General features: G+C 37.5%; 1 protein-coding gene across 1 annotated transcript; it reads right to left on the bottom strand.

Moving 5' to 3' along the window:
- Nucleotides 1-1,443: 1,443 nt before the first annotated feature.
- Nucleotides 1,444-14,209, bottom strand: LOC145785709 (uncharacterized). The gene is made up of 5 exons (XM_082597404.1): nucleotides 14,053-14,209; nucleotides 8,183-8,223; nucleotides 6,278-6,385; nucleotides 4,433-4,651; nucleotides 1,444-3,124 (listed from the first exon to the last, which is right to left on the bottom strand). The coding sequence occupies exons 1-5, from the start codon at nucleotides 14,159-14,161 to the stop codon at nucleotides 2,285-2,287; spliced, it is 1,317 nt and encodes a 438-aa protein (XP_082453530.1). The 5' UTR covers nucleotides 14,162-14,209; the 3' UTR covers nucleotides 1,444-2,284.
- Between the last annotated feature and the right edge of the window lie 6,347 nt (nucleotides 14,210-20,556).

Genomic DNA, 20,556 nt, shown 5'->3' with positions numbered 1-20,556 from the left:
AAATTTAAAGTTTGATTGATTAAAACATTTTTCATTTTTCCAAATATAGTTCTTGCAATTTCTATCCGTCTTAGAATTTCATGTTCACACCTACCATCTTCAGTTATTAAATATCCAAGATAAGAAAAAGGTTTAACTTTGTGTATATTTTCATTGTCAATTATAATTTGGGGTACTGGAGTGTCTGGTGATTTTGATATTATCATTGATTTAGTCTTTTCAGCGTTAATTTTCATATTAAATTCTTTTCCAATTAAGTTAACGTTGTCCAATATTTCTTGAAGATCTTCTTGTGATTCAGCCAAAAGAACAGTATCATCAGCATAGCGTAAATTTGTTATGTTCAATCCGCCAGCATTTACCCCTTTCTTATCATCAATGCGTCGAAAAATCATTTCTGTATACAAATTAAAAAGACATGGAGAGAGTACACATCCTCGGCGTACTCCACGTACTCCACACATCCTTGGCGTACTCCACGCAAGTTTGATCACAGTTCTAAATTGTCTTGGATTTAAGAAACAAGCATTAATTCACAAGCGCACTGGTAGCACTTTTATCTCCATGATTTCTTATCTGTATATTATGCTGTTAGCAGCTAATTTACCGAGGTCCGGTGATTGTTTAATAAACTTAATACCTGTACCACTAAAATTGTGTACAAAAATTTGCATCCCCCCCAATGATCAAAAATCGTCTAAAATTTGATAAATTGTTGAATTATCCCCCCCAATCCTCAACTAACTTCGGTACCACTGGTCAAGGTAGGCCTATAGGGCCATGGTTTTAGCTTTTGATATATTTCTGTTAGATTTTGACTTTTGAATTTTTTTTTTGACTGCTGCTACGCCTTTGTAGCCACTGTAGCCTATGTAATATTCTAAAATATTTTATGCCCCTGCTTTTTTGGCCTTTATTGATTTTAAATATCACACTTGTCTTGTTAGTTTGTGGCCAGCTAATCCGTTTCTTTATTCTTCCGAAACCCGAATGATTCGTGTTCACTTCCTCCGTTTAATTCTGGCGTTTGCTCCGTTGAATTGTAGCCTACTCTTCACATTTACTCCGTTCACTTAGGCTACTGCACGCCTGCTCTCTCAATACGATATTGCACCATTAAAATCAACAAAAACAGTGTTGTACGATATCAAAGTCTACAGAATTTCAAATACTTTATTGCACATCTCGAACAAGTGCGACACTGATTAGGCCAACAGTGTGAAACAGAATGCGCCTGTAGTCTAGTTACTAACGAAGACGGCAAGTGCAAAAGTGGATTAGCTACGCCATGGACTTCTAAATAGTAGAACCTGGACCGGACACGCAGTGGACAACATGAGGCCAAACAGTTGGTACAACAGTTGGCCAACAGTAAGTCAACAGCCAAGTAACTAACCCTGTTGGCCCACTGTTGGTCAACTGTTGTACCAACTGTTTGGCCTCATGTTGTCCACTGCGTGTCCAGTCCAGGTTCTACTATTTAGAAGTCCATGGCTACGCATAACTATTTTAACTCAATGAACCAATGCGCCATGCAAAGCATATTGTAAGGCTACAAACTTTCATGTGTTAGGCAAAGACGAAAGATGATGGGATAGGCTGCCACCTCCAAAAAATTTTGGCTATATCATTGTTCTTATTATTGAATGCATTTTTACAGTTTCTATGAACATATTTTATTGCTGTAAGATTTCCATCGACATAAGCTGAACAGGCTAAAGTAGCCTAGTTATCAGTAGCCTATTTCGTTTCGTACAATGGTGTAGTTTGTCTTTTGCATATCTCAAGTAATGTAACACATTGAGGCTTTCTGAAAACACAAATTTAACATGCGAATTGCGACTTAGCCTACAATTGGTACGTGTAGGCCTATAGTTCTGTTATTGCACGTCAGAATCAAAACGCAGTTTCAGAAGTTCAGAGCTACAGCATATTAAGAGTGACGATATAGTTTCGTTTAGGTCAAAACAAGAAAATGAAAATCTGAAACCGATATGAAAGCCAAAAACTGTTTGAAAGTCGAAAGTTAACTTTTTTAATAAATTGAAAACAAATTGAAAAATTATGCAAAATTTACAAGATCCAAATCCGACCAGCATTGGTTTAAAACTTAACCACGACTTGCATCTGTGCCAGATATCCCAAACTCCGGTACATTTCGCTTATTGAAGCAATTTTCATTAAGTTGCATTTTTGATGCAGGTTTTAGAAAAAGAAAAGCAGTAAAAATATTGAGAAAGAACATACAAACGTTTTTTAAATAAAAACAAATTTGAAATTTTATTTATAACGAATATCTTCGCGCTGTACGAATTTGCTCCATGCTGACAAAATTGTCACAAGATTTTTTGCGATTTTCACCATGAAAGTCAACTTCGATTTTCAACCAAGAATCTGGACAACGCATTGATTGGTTGCTGGCGATTGTTTGCAAATAGTCACTTTCCCTCCTGTATGACATAGAGTCATACCCTGTTGAGCAAAGGTCATCACAACTATACGTCATATTTTGATGTACATCGACGAAAACATGCGTCATATTGGCGTAGTTGTGTCGTAAACTTTTGGAACGTCTCGTTGATTTAATGGAACTTCTGGAAGTCTTTCCAGATCCAGGTCGATAGAAACCAGATCCACAGCTAGAGCCCAATGGGTGAACGTGACGTCGTTCCATCTCACTTTCGTCACTCCATTGTCCGATGCTTCTTCGTTTGTTAGAAGCCGTTGGTGAGTTAGTTGCAAATTCGATGCAGTCGGGCCAGCCAGCGCAGCTTTGTGACGCTTTTGAACCTTTATTGTTGTTGTTTGCCTCTTCTCTAGCCGTTGTCACGAGACTGGTTTGAACTTGTTGGCTCATGCTATAACTGGTTTGAGCTGGTTGGCCCATGTTATGACTGGTTTGAGCTGGTTGGCCCATGCTATGACTGGTTTGAGCTGGTTGGCCCATGCTATGACTTGTTTGAACTGATTGGCCCATGATATGACTGGTTTGAACTGGTTGATCTCCGCCATATAAAAGGGTTGTTCCTTCATGAACAGAGGAGAACGGATCCTCAACAGAATCTTGGAAATAATTTTCTGAATATTCTTGCAAAGATTCATCTATTCCCAAAGCCTCATCCACCTGAAATGCAATCCAACATTAGCATAAGAAGAACATTTAATTTTTCAACTGACAAACCACTGAAAATATGAAGTTCTCACATACAAAACCTGGATCGAACATAACCTATAGTTATTAAAAGTGTTGCAAGCAAAAGTTTATAACCCAGAAGTTGAATATTTTCACAAACTGTTACAGAATAATTTGCATTGTTTTTCCTTTTATAAGTTATTCAAAGTAAAAAACAATGGGATTGAAAGAGCTCAAAATTGCAATGGAACTGAAAGAGTAATATGTTTCCAGCCTGACTTGACGCAGCTCTCAATTTCCCCATTCCATGACACTAATTTTCTGAATTGATGATTTTGTTGGCTTTTCACTAAAAGTATCTCTTTGCGACAATTGTATCCAAGAAGCCGAGTTAAAATGATTATTACCATTTAGCAACAGCTTCTCTACTTTGCTCTGCTCTGCTTGATCTCGTAAAAATGATTAGTTGATTAAAAATCCTGCTGGTTTCAGGCAAGATCAAGAGAAAATCAGTCAATGCAAGCTGCAATTCGTAAAAAATATGAACGTTTAGCGACGTTCAAACACGTTGACGACTACAAAAACCTTTTGGCTTTGAAGCATTACAGCTTTTTTTTTTGCCAAGTCATAAAACTCAGGAAGCAATAAAGCTAAAGTGGTCGTGTAACCACTAACCAGATCAGCTGTGAACCATCAGATCAGGGTGAACGCGTCTTGAATGGACCTGAGCACATTCCTGTCAACGCGTTAAACAAAGCTTTGTGATTGGTCAATTTTAATTGGAACTACTCTGAACTTGATCAAGTTAGCGCTGGTGATAAGTCGGGAATTCCCAACGGATGCGACAAAACCTGAGTTTCCGTTTATAAAGTTTCGTTTGGGGCATGAAAACAAAAGGCAATAAGGCAAACTAACTCATGACAAGCTTATTTACCAGTGGTAAACAAACTGGATGGTAAACAAACAAACTATGTAAACAAACAAAAGGCAAGTAGGTAAACAAACTATTTGCCAGTGGTAAACAACCTAGTCGATGAAAAAAATTTCCGGCAAACAACTATCATAAGCTTCACATCGTTAATCTCTGCAACCAGCCCTGCTTCAATGGTTTAAAGCCTCTACAAGTGAAGCTGCGAAATAACCTATCAAAGACTTGTCAGTCCGAGGATAAAGATTTAAAAACTATAACTAATCCCGTTCTTGTCTTGTCCAGCTGGCATAATATTTTCGTTAGGACGCTGACGATTGTCTGCTGAGGTACGACCTGCAAGGATGCAGATGACTCAACAGGAATCTTACCTCAATTATTGTTGGACCTGAAGGATTCCCTTGGAAGCGTTCCAGGCTATTGTCGTCATAAACAATATTGTAAACATCTCCAGATTGATAAGCGTCTTGAGAATACTGGCTTTCTGTCTCCTCCTGGACTCGATGATTCATTACTTTGGATCCTCTTCCTCCAGTGGAGTAATTTGAGATCCACTCCGAGTAAGACATTGAGACAGGAGTTGTGGCAACCTAAAGAGGAAGACGTAAAAAAACTTCTTATAGGTAAGCTTAAAACTCGCCTACTGTAAGCCTAATACCAGCTGGTAATTATAGTCCAATAGACTTCCAATTAAACTGACATCAAAATTTTTCAACACTTTTGTTTTGGCAGTCATGCTCTACAGTACACTACAGTATAGAATACGTAAATTGGACATCATCAACAATGAAAAACTTACAACTTTCCAAAATCACATCTTGAGAAGCTTGGTCAATAAAACGCTACTTGACCACACGAAACCAGAACATCTGTTGACTATGACAAAGCTACATTCAATTGAAGCAACAATAAAATTAAAAGTTCTAAAACTGTTCGACCACACTAAAAGATTAAATTTCAGAACAAGCAAAGCTTTCACAGAAGATAAAGTCAAAGAAAAGAGAAAACGTAGCACCCATCCAAAACGATGGCAAAACAACATTCAGACATGGACCGCGCTCCATTTGGCGACACTGAGCGAGCTAGTTCAAAATCGTGACTCATGAAGGCAGATTACCCAAGTCCCAAGCTGTTACAATCTGCTGCAAGCGGAGATGGCGATTGATGAGGATATGCAAAAAAATAGCCGAAAGTTTACTTATTTCAAAATGTAGCCTAATGATCCAAACATATTAAGTTGGTAGCCTTAGTGTTAAACCAGAACGGTTTTAGAGTGAAAATGGAAGTGCTTTTAGGGGAGAGTGGGGGTTAGTTGACTAATTTTGTTGCTTTTGTCCGCTGGTGGGCACTATCTCAGTGTAGCTGCAAATTGGTCATTTGATAAAAAGAGAACAAATTTGCGATAAACGTTGCACATAATTTGCATCACTGGATTGGACTTGTTTTTGACAGGATTTACACGAAAGTTGTAGCGCTGACTTTTACACTGAGTTTATTCAATAACAATTTGCAATTATCAATTTTTATTGTTAATCTAAATCTGGCTGCAGTTTTGAAAGTGTCTGTTTCCTTTTGCAAAAACTCTTTTCTTCAAATTAATGGCGCAACACCGGTAGTAAGAGTTATTACGAAAAGAGTTATTTGTGAACTCAGCAGACTAAAGACATGATTCATTGCAACTTACCTGCATTTTCATCTAACTGCCTGTGCTGCCCGAAAGGAAATGCGCAACACTTTTGATGACATAATAAGCTGATTGACAGGAAATAGTAATTTGTCAACCAGTTGAAATGCAGTCAATTATCTGACAAGCACTGTCACAACAGTGTTTATCACACTTAATTTTAGCCTAATTACTTTATCTCATTGTTCCAATCACTGCAGTCATAACGTTATGTAGAGCTCATTTGGTGAAAGTCATGGTCGTATTTTACTCCTATATATAGAAGTAACACGTTTGGCCCAACTGTGTTAATTTTTGTATTTATAAAATTTGATTGCAAATTAAAAATACTCTACTGCATGGCTAGGACAAAACCATATTAAGTACAGAGTATAGCCCAGATATCGAAAATATAATTGGATCGATTCTACACCTCAGCATAGGGCTTCTATCAATATTGCTAACTAAAGTTTTATATTACGAGATATACTGTATTAAATATTTATCATATGTAATACACTAAATATACACATGTATGATGTATGCCACTTACATCGCTGCTTCTTGGGGAAATATTTTTATTGGATCGTCCCAAATACACCCCTGCAATTATTACCGCAAGCATAACCCCGCCAACGGCAAAGCCAATAATAAGAGGAACCTGCAAAAGTAATAAAAGTTATCATTTGCTACTTTATAGAAAATGTCAGCTTGTTGCTTATTATCCGTATGATCCAGCTATTAAATTAGTCATTTATTACATGGATTCAACGTCTGTTGACGTTGTGACAGTCAAATAGAACAAATCGTTTTGAAAGTATAGTCACCTTAGAAGTTGCAAAGGAAACCCACAAAATAAAAACAAAACTACGGTGATGAAGAGAAGCCAAGTTTGTTGTTACTGCTTCGTAACTACTAAAGAGTTGTATGTGCGTTTGTTTAATAAATGTTCTTTATTTTTTGTGCATTTGTTTCCTGTTTCTTGACGGACAACCAAGAGTCAAGTAATAGGTTCAGTTTCGCTTTCAGCAGCATGGTTGTTGTTTGTATTTACACTTGTAAAATATACAAAGGTACAAGGTATTTTGTAAACATGGAGTAGATAAATAATCTTACAATAAAATGCGCAAAATGTAGATACTAAACTCATGATCAGCAAACGTTATAAAAACTATACTGTCGTCATCTTCAGTGAAAGCAATCCCTGGTGAGACTTAATTTAAATTTAGGACCTTGTCAGATCACAACAAAAACTTGAACAAATGGCATTGGAAGGCTGTTTGTGGTAAGAGTCTTTTTAAGGAATTCAATTTTATATATTTCCACTTGATTCAATTGTTTCCCTCTATGTAACCGAGTTAGTCTGCTTTTCAAAGAAAAGTTGCAAATGGGCCCCCAGTTTTGTTGAAGCCCGAAGTTTTATAAAATAAAAACAGAATCAACCTTTGTAAATAAGTCAAGGTGATAATAAAAGTGACCTCGCTTGAACACTTAATAAGCTTATAAAATGTAAGACTTTAATGTCGTTGTGTCAACTTTAGCCTGAATTTAGATTGACGTATGGACCTGCTGTGACGCTACACAGTGCCAGTGCCTTTCAAAGGATATTTTAGGCCTGGTACCTATAAGACACCCGGATCCCATAGCCGCATAACAAGACGCCTCTAAAAAAAGGAACTTATCAAGGGATAGGGAATTGACAAAATCTTAGCAAAGTCATTGATAAAACAAGTAGTTTTCCCCAAAAGCAACACTTGTTAGTAAACAACAAGAATTGTATGCAGACGCACTTTAGATGCAGAATATACGGTGCTTTCTTTGTGTTCTCTAGCCTTCTTGAAGCGTTCTGGGCCACTAATACTATCCGGCACAAAAGTACCCACTGGACACCCCTGTAAACGCTATACCACTCCAGACAGTAAAATCCGTCATTTCTACATTGACTCAACGCCTGCAAACGTCAATTTAATGAAGTAGTGACAGGTTTTGCTGTCTGGGACAGTACATGTAGCATACTTGTTACGGATAGTCTACTACACTACAAAACAACGCGCATTATTGTTGGTATTTTTGAACGACAATTTGTAATATTAATTTGTTCTAAATTTTTGATTATATTGAAAGAAGCATAAAAAAATTTCACGATGACTTCGGACACGTTTTTAACTGTCACAGAAAAATTTTTGATTTTTTTCACGATTTTTCCTCGACGACATCACTTTGTTGTTAGTCAATGCTCTTTGTAGCTTGAGACTGTTACCACAATTAAAAAAATCACAATTTTATAATTGCAGCCAAATCTAAGGCGTACTTTTTCCACAGGCTGTCGCCTATCAATGTGTTTAAAATAGTGAACTTAGACAATTAGCTATTAGTGGTCATTTTACTCTCACACAATTGTTCCCTATTCAAATATTTCATAAAAAAGAAACGAAAGCTGTCTGTAATACATCTTCACCTGATTCTTAGATCTTCCAGAAGATTCTGTTGCAGTTTTATCTGAAACCAGAAAAATCTTGATTATAAACATGCACCGATGCAATGTCATTTGTTTGTTGAATGAAGCAGGGAGGTTGTTGCAACAAACAAAGTCGCAGTTCGGAATTATTTTTTAGTTTAACGTTAACAAACAAAAACAAACTACTAACGTTGTCATAAAGCTTTCACTAGGAAAAGTTTGAAACTGACCATCTCAAATTCACATTAGGCAACAGTGAAAGATAAATACTTCAGCAGGTCTTACGAAAAACTTCACTCCAGCTACAAATAATGAGTCACCCGCGTAGACAGAATTGACAAGCGGGTAACTCACAATAACAACGGTGAACCAAAACTAGAAGCCAATCAATGTTGGATCCTTTGGGTCTTTTTCTAAAACTTTTTTTTTTCTTTCTGAAAAAATGTTAAGCCAATAAGCCAGTGACCTCCAACTTTTCCATGTAGGCCTGCTCAACATTTGAAATTTTTTAAGTCGCCTATTAAACCCTCAAGTTAAAATACAGTTGAACCTTAGCCATAAAGGCGTTTAACATTTACAGCCATTTTAACTCACTAGAATACTGAATCAATGAGAACCCCCTTGAACGTGACTCTCCTCAATTAAACGGCCCATAAGAAACACTCACTCCTGAGCGGTATTGCTTTACTTCGCTGTTTTGTTTTTGTTTCTGTCATTGCAGAAAATCCTACTTCATTCAGGTTGGGTTAGCGGTAAAAGCTTTAACGTGATCATAGATTTAACGAGGAAAAACATGAAGGATGAGGGAAAACTAATATGGTTTACTCGGGGGTTTACTAAAACGAGAGTATAAAAAAACTAACATTTAAGAAAGTGGTATTAATATTCTTTCGTTTACGTTATATACATTAGTTTTTTTCCTTACAGCTTATTTTTTTGTTAAATCAAAGACCATGTTAAAGTTTTTACCAGGGCTTGGAATGGCAAAAGGGTCGTAGTGGTGATCTCAGGTTATTCCTTAATGACTTTTACCCAAAATAATTGCAAAGTTGTTCTTTCGAACATAGTTTTAAGGCCGACGTCATTTGCAATACCCAACATTCTTGCACAGACATTTTAGATTTGCCTGATTTGTTGACAAAGGAGTAACGGATCTGATTCTTCGACAGTCCCTGTGTCTTTTAGTCTTTTATGGTTAGGCGTGCACTGTAAACCCCGGGGGTCTGGGACCACTGGTTTGAGAAATTTTGTGTCTTTGGGAGAGTTTTTTTTTTTTGTGAAACACAGCTGAGAGTGAAACACACCTCAAAAGATAGAAAAAGAAAATTTAAGGTTTAAATTTGAATGTTCTTGAAAAACTGGCCGAGTATTGTGGTTCACAGAAGTTTAAAAAAAATGTGAAAAAAAAACAGCTTCAACTAAAATGAAATTTTGTTTTGTCGCAACCTTCCCTTTTCCAGATTCCACATTCAGTTTTTAAGCAAAGAATTCGTTTCGAGCACTCTCAGTTACCGAGCAAACAAAAGTAGATTTGTTACACCTGAACCAATTAAAGTTTTTCAATATAAACGTTGTATTCGATTAATGTTCTCTTTGTTCAATATTGCAACGCTCAAAGCGTCGTATATTTCATCACCAAGTTTTAAGCAGCCTAAGAATCCATGCCATTCAGTTGCATAGATATTCTTTTCAAAAAGTTTGTTTATAACACTGGTGTTATTTAGAAAAAGCCAATCCGTGATGTAATGACATCCTCGGCTAATGTAAACCATCCATTAGACCAGGGGTGTGCAACGTGCGGCCCGCGGGCCAAATGCGGCCCGCGAAGAAAAATTGTGCGGCCCGCGAAGATGTGCCAATTTTGAATTGTGTGCAGCCCGCGAAACGTGTTTATAAGTTAATTTAGTCTGGCAGGTGTGAACAATTCATTGCGGAGTGGATTATTCTAGATTTCGCACCTTCTGTTAACCATTTTAGAAATCTCCCACCGGCCACCGCTTCTTCTCCTTCTCTCGTTTGACTTGCAGTAGCTTAGATTGGCAATGCCTCCTCGTGCAGCCAAGATACGGTAGTTGGGTCCAGTTGTCGAATACCAGTGATTCCACTTGGGGGTCGTAAGATGGGACATTCGTGGAGTATGTGTTGCATTGTTTGTTCTACCGCTCCGCAGACACATATCGGCGAATTATGCAACCCCCACCTAAACAAATTAGCTCCAGTACAGCCAACGTCACATCTGATCCTGTTCAATGTGACCCATGCCTTTCTTGAGAGGTCTGCTCCAGGAGGGATGGAGAGTGCTGGCATAACTGAAAACTGGGGAGGGATATGTGGCAGCTCGTTCCATTCTTGGGTCCATGTTTCCATGCAGCTGAAGTTCTTATCCACAAGTTGTGTAGCATATCGATGGAATGGGCGCCTTGATGATAGGCGTTGAGGTCTGACTGGTCCATTTGTTTGGGAGTGACTGTAGAGAAGGTGTTGAGGATCGAGTCTCGCATGTAGAGCCAGTTTGTGAGAGGCTTCTTCCCTACGGACATGAGCAGGAGCAATGCCAGCCAAAGTTGGCAGATAAGCAGTAGGTGTGGGGCGGAGACAGCCAGTGATGATGCGCAAGGTGTCGTTAATGCACACATCCATCTTTTTTGTGTGTCTGCTGCGGTTCCATACGTCTTCGGGCTACGTCTTACGTCTACGGGCCACCGCTAATCCAATGTATTTAATTATTTGGAACGTAAAAATGTATGGTCACATAAAAGGCATTGTGAACAAATTACGACTTTGGGAAGCTCACGAACAGACAGGAAATTTTTTCCACTTTCCAATTTTGAGAAATTATTGAATGCATCCTGAGAAGAAAACTGAATTTGCACACCAACTTGAACAATTGTTGTAGGCTATGCATTTTTGGCTCCTTTCAAGGACTTCAAATCTTTTCAAGGAATTCATGAACATTTGTTTGGTATATTCGCTTCGCCACTTCAACACAGACATTGACAAAGCACTAGCAGATATAGCCTAACTTGAACTGATTGATCATCAAGAGAAAACGGACTTGAAAGTAAAGTTTTTAAAAAAGAATCTTGGCGATTTTTACCGAAAAACATCTCAACCAAGATGACTTTCCACATTTAAAAAAATCCATGGCTTCAAAAATGGCTTTTTTCGGCTCAACGTATTTGTGCGAACAATTTTTTTCTAAAATGAGCATCATGAAATTTCCCTATTGATCGTTTCTGACAGACGAACACTCGGAAAATGAACTTCGAATTGCAAGCACTTCCATTAAAGTAAATTTGGAAAAAGCCGTCGGGAAAAGAAGCCAGCTGCAAACTTCTCACTGAACTCGTTTAAAGACGGTGTGACAATAAATTTGAATAGCAGTTTCCTTCAGAAATTTATGCGTCTTAACGTATTATTTTTGCAATGAGATAACCCCTAATAATGCCATAAGAATAACTTGAAAAACAAAAAAAACTACTTTTTTGTGCCTGCAACTACTAGAAATCAAATGTTAAATAAACGTGCGGCCAGCGGTTTCACCCAGTTATTTATATCTGGCCCTCTTGTAATAAAGGTTGCACACCCCTGCATTAGACAGGTCAGCACAGGCACACTATTGGGACACACGTGACACGATGTAGGTTGCTGCAACAGTGCAAAATAGTTCTAAAAAAAGTAAGATACATTGCAAGTCATCATAGAAAACAAATTTCCAACTTTTAAACGAAGTAGTTCTCCATTGAAACGCTTCCAATGACAATCATGCTGATATTTTCCTTTTAAAAATTTTCATCAAACATCTTATATTGCAATATCGAAATGCAAACTCGAATCACTACAAAAATATTCTCAGCCGGAAAATCAGCTTTTTACATTGATTCAACAATTGCATGCGTTAAATGGACGTAAAAATGACTGATTTGGTGGCTGAGTCCTAGCTACGATACAATAATTAATCAATTGGGCGAGTGAGAAATTTGTAGAAAAAATGAGAGCAAGGCAATTTTATGAATCTTTAAAATTGAAAAAAAAATGTTGACGATGAAATCAGAGACGAACTGCCAGGTTTCCCTCATCACAAAGCCAACAATGTTTCTATGTACGTCGATTATTACGTTGCTTGTCCTCACCTGGTGCTTAGGGAAGGCCAACAACACAAAGAAGATGTCGTATTTGCTTTTGTTTCACTGTTTAAAACTTAGCAATATTGTCAATTACCCTGTTGTAATTACTTCAAACTAAATAGCATGTCATGCAGTGATTCACAACTCTGGACCTTTAGAAAGTTTTAAGGGGGGTCCGTAAATTATTGAACGTTAGGAAAAGAACTATTCAAATATTTAAGAATGTTTTTTTCGCTATATATCACTCGATTTTAAGATTACTGCAAACTTTACAATTAATTCTTTAAATTTGGTCTGTAATCATAAAAGTTCACAACCACAGATTACATGAATCAGTTGCAACGTCGTCAGAAAGAAATTTGACTCTTTGAAACAATAGTTCGATGGCTTGCTTATTGCAACTGCTGTAACGTTAGTGACTGAAGACGTAAGTGCTTACATACGTCACAATCACAGGAAAGAACATGAACAATTGTTTTGGAAATCTGCTTATTTGTAAAATTTGATAAGAATATTCATTGTTTAAAGATTTGTGTATATATGGCTTGTGACAAGCGGTAAGCGGACAACCGTGAGGAGTTGCAACTGAGACGTATTTCTTTCAAATACTGATAGTTTTGTTGTTGTTGTGTGGTAAGCTACACTACGTGTCATCTAAATCAAATTGCTCGCACTAAATTCACTGAAACATGCAGTGAACCCATGGCAGATTACAGTGACGTAATCTATGCTCTAACAAGTCTAACTGTAGCATACAAACGTGATAGCGCGTCATACCGTTTGACGAAACTGAACATAACTGGAGCCATAAAATGAAGAGTATTAGACATCCCAAAGCGTGTAATAGCTGAAATTAACAGTGTGCCAATTTGCAAACCAGACATGTACAAAAGTCTCTAGTGCATAAAGAAGTTGAAGCCGTATTAGGTAAATATGGTTTATCTTCACAGCAAGAAGGGTGTCAAACGGGTTTCAATTAAAGCAAAGTTTAACCTCATAGTAGCCTATATATGACATTTTTAATTATCCTTACAATTTGCTTCAGCATTAAATTTTAATTAAATTTATTTTTTATTACAGGAATGCAAAAACAAACAAAGGGTGTAATTATCACAACGCATAATACAACAAACAAAAAGCGAGTATGGCTACTCCACAATGGTAACGTGCATACAAGGTGGGCCTAAATAAATCAAAAAAAATTTACTTTTAACACTCATCGAACCAGACAAGTTTAATTTTTGACATTAAACTATGTGAACCATTTTGAATGAAATATTCTTTACTTTTTCTAAGTTGAGATTCCATACCAGGTCGAGATTTTAGAAAATTTTGTTTATGTTTGTGTGTAATGATGCTTTTTATTTCTAACAACAACAGTTCCGTGCTTAATGGTTAGGATATTACAGGGAAAGGGAGAAGCAAGCTCCACACAACATAGTTGACACTGAAATGCTACATGACACTCTTTTTGTATTTGTTGACAGTTGAGATACCATGAGGGATGTTGAGTAATTAAGATAGGATGTGCAGTCGGGAAGGCATCGAGGGTGCAAGGCTGCGACATTTTGTGTAGCTGCATCAATGTCAACTTTTGACAAGCCGAAACCACAGATAAAGAGGAATTAGCCTATATAGCTTATGGAATCGCTTCATTAAGATGGTTGAAACGCTGGAATGATTCTTATCTACGCCTACATGATACTTCAAATTTTGTGTGAAAGTAATATAATCAGCACTTACCACTATGACATGACCGAAATTCTTTGCTCTCATCTCGAAAGATACTTTCAGCAGTGTGGCAAGAAAAATTTTCCTCCTTGCTGTAGCACAAAACTCCATTGCATCTCATCTTGCAGAATCTGTTTCCTCGAGCCGGTTTGTTTAGTCTTCCCCTCTCTCTTTTTACTAAAGTTTTAAACGCATTGTTGGGACCTGTAGCGCATTCCAAGCATTGTGAATCTTCATTGGAATAGTGCAATTGAACAGACATGGATGATGTATCGTTCTTGCCTCTTGATGTGAACGAAAAATTGCATGTCTGTGTTGCTTTAGATTTTTGGCAAGAAGTTGACCAAATAAAAGTAAATGTTACAAAGACAGGGAATGCCAACGTAAACGAAGTCATAGTAGCCTACCTCTGCAAAAAAGGACAAATAGTAATAGGTTTTGCACAAAAGTGAAAGGATTTTTATTACCGGTAGGCTACAGTTAATAGACATAAACAATTTTTTGTGCGTCTTCATACACACACGGCTATACCAAGGGTCCTTATGATAATAAGTTGAGCTCAATACTAATGAAATCTCTGGACCCAAATTGAAACACCTTTTCGAAAACAAAGAGAGGAAATCCTAGGTTGTACACAAACATGGATTGGTTGTTAAACGCATCATATGTAAACAATACGCTGTAGCTTCTTTGCGTTATCCTGCCCGGATAGTCATTTTGGATCTGGGTCCAAAGATATCCCCTAGCTACACCCCCTGGCAGCAAACTTTTGGTGTCGCAGAGAAACTGGCCGACAATGATTTTTCAATCCCCACCTATTTGTTTTAAATCCAAGTCTAATAGAACATTTTAGCAACTCCTACCCACGGTACCATTGCGCCAAACAAACGTTGACGTTAGAGTGCTTTCGGCTGAAGATCTATCTTTTCAACCCAGCAAGTTGACGATATGTTTGTGACCTTTGGTCTCATCACAAGAAGATGCTGCAATTTTTCCTGGCTCGGTATCAACAAGACGATGGTAGGAGTGTCTGCATAACGATTGAAAGAATAAAGTTTGCTGGTGATGAATTGATCTCCATTTTGTTTTCCATTGTTAGTCCGTTCAATTAGGTGAAGGCATGCATCGTATATGAGATTCGCTGAGCAGATATTAAACGGCTTCCATAAATGAGTCTCTTGCTTTTAGTCAATGAGTGACGATTTAGAAGGGTGCAGAAAATGGTACTCCAGACAGCCACTTTGTCTGGTCAGATCTGGTATAGATCTGATATTTGGATCACATAAAGTGGCTGTCTAGGACGGCTTAAGAGCTTATGGACTAAGTGGCAGAGCAGGCTACCAAGGTACCGTGTTTGGGTGATTGCTAGAACAAAGAGATTGTGCAACGGTGTGTGACTCAGGCATCCTATCACACAGTTCCGAGGATGTCTTTAACTTTAGCGTCGATGTTGTGACAGTCATAGCTTTGACACTGATTTTTTTTACCTACATGACAGATACCTTGCGATCCTTCATTAAAAACATCTCACTTTGCATGAACTGAAAAACGATGCCATACTTGCAGCAAGCGGCCCCCACTTTAAACAGATAATTGGCATCGAATCGATTTATTCGATATACAGTAGCCTACCGGTATATTTTGTGTTTCTACAATATTTGAACTGAAGTCCAACAAGAATGACGCATTTCTAACTTAGTCATTAAACGTCAAGTGCGATATTCCTTCTGGCAATTAAATAAGGAACTGATTAATAAGGAATCAACAATATGAAGCCTAAGTGGCATACAACTACCATTGACCACAATATTTGTTCGACTTTTTACTCAATTACAGCTAAATGCTTCAGTTATGCTATACAGCTTAATGTCAGCTCCAGATAATCCCAAATTACTGCGCATCACACTGATCTGCATGTTGCATAGTTCATGCAGTTAAAGCTTCAGCATTTAGCAACCCTTGCTCTGGAGCAGCTGGCATAATTTAGGCCTAATACTCAAATCTATGCTCATCCTAGCAGGCTTTCAGATACCGTATACACAGCAAGTTCTATTCCGTCACAATGTGTTACAGCATATAGCCTGCTGTCTTCCGCTAATGCACAGCTGAGCTGCAGTCAGTAAAACGGAAGAGATTACGCAAACCGCCTACGTTTGAGCACATAAGCACCACGCTGGAAAACAGAATGAGCAGTGTGTTTAGTAGTTGTCAAAATGCATGTATAAAAAGCGTGATGTCTACGGTAAAAAGATAGTCTTTATATTAACGTGACCTGCACTTTGTTTATAATATCTTTTGAGAGAATTTTGCAATTTTAATTGCGGTTAAAATAGATGTGATGTGCACGATTTATTACGGGGTAGCCACATTTGCCAAATACAACATGTTTCTCACTGTATACCAAAAGCTAACATTTTATGAACAGAGTTGTCATATAGGCTTATTTATATGTCCAAAAGAAATACAAACGCCGAAACGCGTTTCATAAAAATGATGGCCTGCGTTATTAGATTGAAGCCAGGTTAACTAAAACTCATGAACTCTCAAATTTACCGACTGCAAAGTTTTGAAGGAGTGATGATACTGTAAATATAATTTAAAAGCTTTGGTAGAGAGTTTGCTTTGTTTTACCAGAGACATATAAAACAATGTAACTTCAATGGGTTTAACATGTTTTATTTTTATCACACAAAGAAAACACAACATACTTAAAATCAACTTCCAAACGTTTTCGACACGTACTTGTGTCCTCATCAGGAATTACTTTACATCTGCAATACTGTATACATGAAAATGAGAATTAGCATTTAATAAAACACTTCTGATCTTTGTTTAGTTATCTGTATAAAATGAATATCTGCATACGACAGCTGATCACACAAGAATTGTATGAATAGAAGGAGGTAATTGGCAAGGAGGTAATTGGCAAGGCAAGGAGGTAATTGGAGGTAATTATATGAAGGGGGAAACTTGGGTCTGGCACCAAATAGATCCCTGGTCCCTTAGGACAAGACACCTCTAAAAAAAGAAAAATAAACAAAATAAAACATCTTTTAATCATAAATTATTTTATTGCGTTCTTCCAGTGACTGTAGACTAAACTATCACAAAATGTTGAAATAATAACTAGATTTTATTTCCGACGTTTCGTCAGTCAGAACTTTGACGAAAAGGAAATCAAACACCTCTTAAAACTTTTAAAATCATCGAGAAAAGTAGGTTTTGTACAAAAAGCTGGAGTGAACTCGCCTTAACCAATCGATTTGATATATACAAGTGCACTGGTCTACACAGCAAAAGAACAAGAGGTGTTTTATTCTAGTTTCAAGCCCCTGGGAAGGTTTCTGGCCCCAGAAACTAGACCAGGCCGGGGCTCAAAAATAACCACTGTCAAGGTAGGCGCACTGTGAACAAGCTCTACATAACATTAATAGAACCATAGGCCACAATCTGACAATCATGTTGGACTTTTAAATTCTTTGTAATTGCATCCATTTCGTGAAATTATAAAATTATAGGCCTACCTGGTTGGTTGGTTTTGAATCTTTATCCTCGGACCGACAAAGCCTTGATAGGTTATTCCTGGTAGTTTTGCATACTTGTAGAGGCTCTTGACGCAGGGCCGGTTACCGAGATTGGAAGAATGAAGATTTCCGATTGTTGAAGTGTTGTTGCCGGGGAATTATTCCATTTACTAGGTGCCGCTGAATGGAGAGCAGTTCTGAAATGCGTTGCTCAAGCGCACACCCTGTAAGTCGAACCATTGCCTCGTGATCTTGAGCCCGGCGTGTAACCATTGAGCTAACGGGGCTACCTTTCGATAGCAGTTAGGCTAGCAGGCCTATGGGATAAGCCAATGCTGATGAACGTTGTGTCAGTGCTTTAAGAGGCGTATTTTTATTTCATTGTTTCAAAAGTAAAAAAATGCAATTGCACACCATAGAAATTTGAAAGATACATTAAGACCAAGGCAAGTCGGTCAGGCGTGGACGAGGTGTCCTTTGTTGTATACCGTGTGGTACTTGTTTGACAGAAACCACATAGTCGCCACTCCACAACTTATCTAGACTGAGTGTAATATTAATAATGTAATCTTTTATAAAAATAGTGTTGCATAACATTACAGACTTCCCGGATTCATACTTATTATTATTCTTACATTGTAATTCTTACATTATTATTACATAGAAACAATCAATCAAAAGCATCAAGAAAATAATTCGCTGCTAGATAGCGATTGATTTGCGCTGCAAAGGTTTGGTTTGCAAATTAATTTACTTTATGCGTCAACCAAGCAGGTTTAAGCCGGCTGTGCATGGATTGTCGTTAGATGATGCGATTTATCTGAGACCTGGATTTTGCCTTCAGTGGCAGTTTGCTTTGGTAGGCTTCCATGTTGTGCACCAAATGTTTTTTACTTCATATATAGAAAATGAGGTTTCATTGCAAATCTCCAGGTTTCAAAACTAAAACCGATTGCTATATTATAACCTCGCCGTGATGTCGATATCCTGGGATGGTGGAAATATGCTCTCCGGCCAGACGTTCAAATGACGAAGAGTATGAAGCCACACGTGCATTTTCTCAAACAAATTTGCTCATACTGTATTGCGATATGTTCACCTCTAGATGTTGAAAAGTTTCCCCAAAGTAAATTGTTTAGTAAACACTCTTGATGACAACACTAGTCAAAAGGTTCTAAGGAAATGTTGCAATCACGGTAGGCTATGTTAATTATTTTATGACATTAGACTGAAATGCACAAACCTATTTGACAATACCTCGGGCTGGCGTAAAGGGCAGTTCAACAAAACAAATATGATGAAATAATTGAATACAGTTGCTTCGACAATTGACATGCAAATTAACGAACGCAATATTTTAAAAACAACTTTCGTGTAGAATTTTCCAATAATTTCCCTCTCCGTACCAGCAAGTTATTGCAACTTTCTGTTGAACAATTACTGCCATCGAACTCAGTTTAACTTTAGGACACATTTGATGAAACCTCAAGCGATACAGAGGTCACCTTTCTAACATATTCCGGGTCACGTTTGATTACGTCACGTTGGACTTTAGCAAACGCTTTTCGCTTCTCGTGTAATGCGTCACCAGCAAATCGTTGCATCCCATGCACCCAATCAGATCTTCTTTTACATTGATTCAACGTCCAAAAAGGACTGATTTGCTGAATAAAAATGTGGTATTCAGCATATGTATTGTCTGGGAGAATGTAGTCACTTTGATGCAACCTAATAAAAGTCTCAAGTTTAACACATTTAGAAATGTGCATTGAGCTTTGTGCTATTGATAGAGAATTTAAAATCATCTTTTGAAAATTTAACAGAAACTTTCGTGAATTTGTAACTCCTTCTTATGACTGTTTCAACAACAAAGCGCCCGATTCGGCTGCAAGCTGTTGAAGTGTGTTATTTGCTGGTTGATAGTTCTTGAACTGATTTCAGTTTTGATTTTGTATTATTTATATTAAATTTACACTGTTGCTTAACGTAGAAGCACTCTCTGATTAAAATTTATGGATAATTAGGCTATTTCATCTTTAGACAAATAAAACCTAACAACCAGATGGCGTTTAACATATAATAGCATGAAAAAAAACTAAAAATGACAAACGTTTTCGGCCATACTCATGTTAGCCCTTTTCAAGTAACCAACCGACTGATGTTCTAACACGAGTATGGCCAAAAACGTTTGCAATTTTTAGTTTATTTTCTTGTCATTATTTTAAATGCCGTCTGGTAGTTAAGTTTTATTTCTCAATGGTTAAAAAAATCTCTTCTTTACCAAAATTGTATTTCAGCTTTGTCATTAAGTCGTTTCAGATAAGTTTGTCTTTGTTTGCCAGGTTCGGCTTTTTGTATATTTTACTAGTTGAAGAGAGACGTTTTAGTTGTTGACGTGTTAGAACGTGGACAAGGATGGATAGTATTAGCAACGGAGTTGGATGCACCTGAAAGTTGATTTTCAGATTCTTTTTTGATATTTCGGCCACGCGATTAAATACAAGACTATGTATAAGACTACTTTTCCGCAAAGTCAGCAAGATAGGCTACTATTGAACTTCAATCCTGCAGTTTTGCATGCTTGTAGAATATTAGCACCAATAACATAGGCACAGTCACCGAGACCGACAGTACCAGATCTTCACTCGTGCTTGTAATTGCTGCATTTAATCCATACCATTTATTCCCAGACAGCCACTTTATCGGGCCCAGATCTGGTAAAGATCTGGTCAGATTCGTACCCGATAAAGTGGTTGTCTGGGATAGGACGTGAGTACTACTGACAATACAGTTTTCCCTAAAGTAGACAAACTGTATTTCCCAAACATTGGATGTAGGTAGCCTATCTCGTAAACCATGTCAGGTCAATCAAGCGATTTCAATAGCGCCGGACCTATCACCGCAGTATTTGATAGCGAGCCGTAAATCCTATATTTGTTATGATTCAAAGATCTAGTCCAAAAAGACATAATTGTGAACTACAGAATGCCGA

The sequence above is a fragment of the Aplidium turbinatum genome, chromosome 16, assembly GCF_918807975.1.
Source record: "Aplidium turbinatum chromosome 16, kaAplTurb1.1, whole genome shotgun sequence".
In the NCBI taxonomy this organism is placed as follows: domain Eukaryota; kingdom Metazoa; phylum Chordata; class Ascidiacea; order Aplousobranchia; family Polyclinidae; genus Aplidium; species Aplidium turbinatum.
This window is presented reverse-complemented; position numbering and strand designations above follow the sequence as displayed.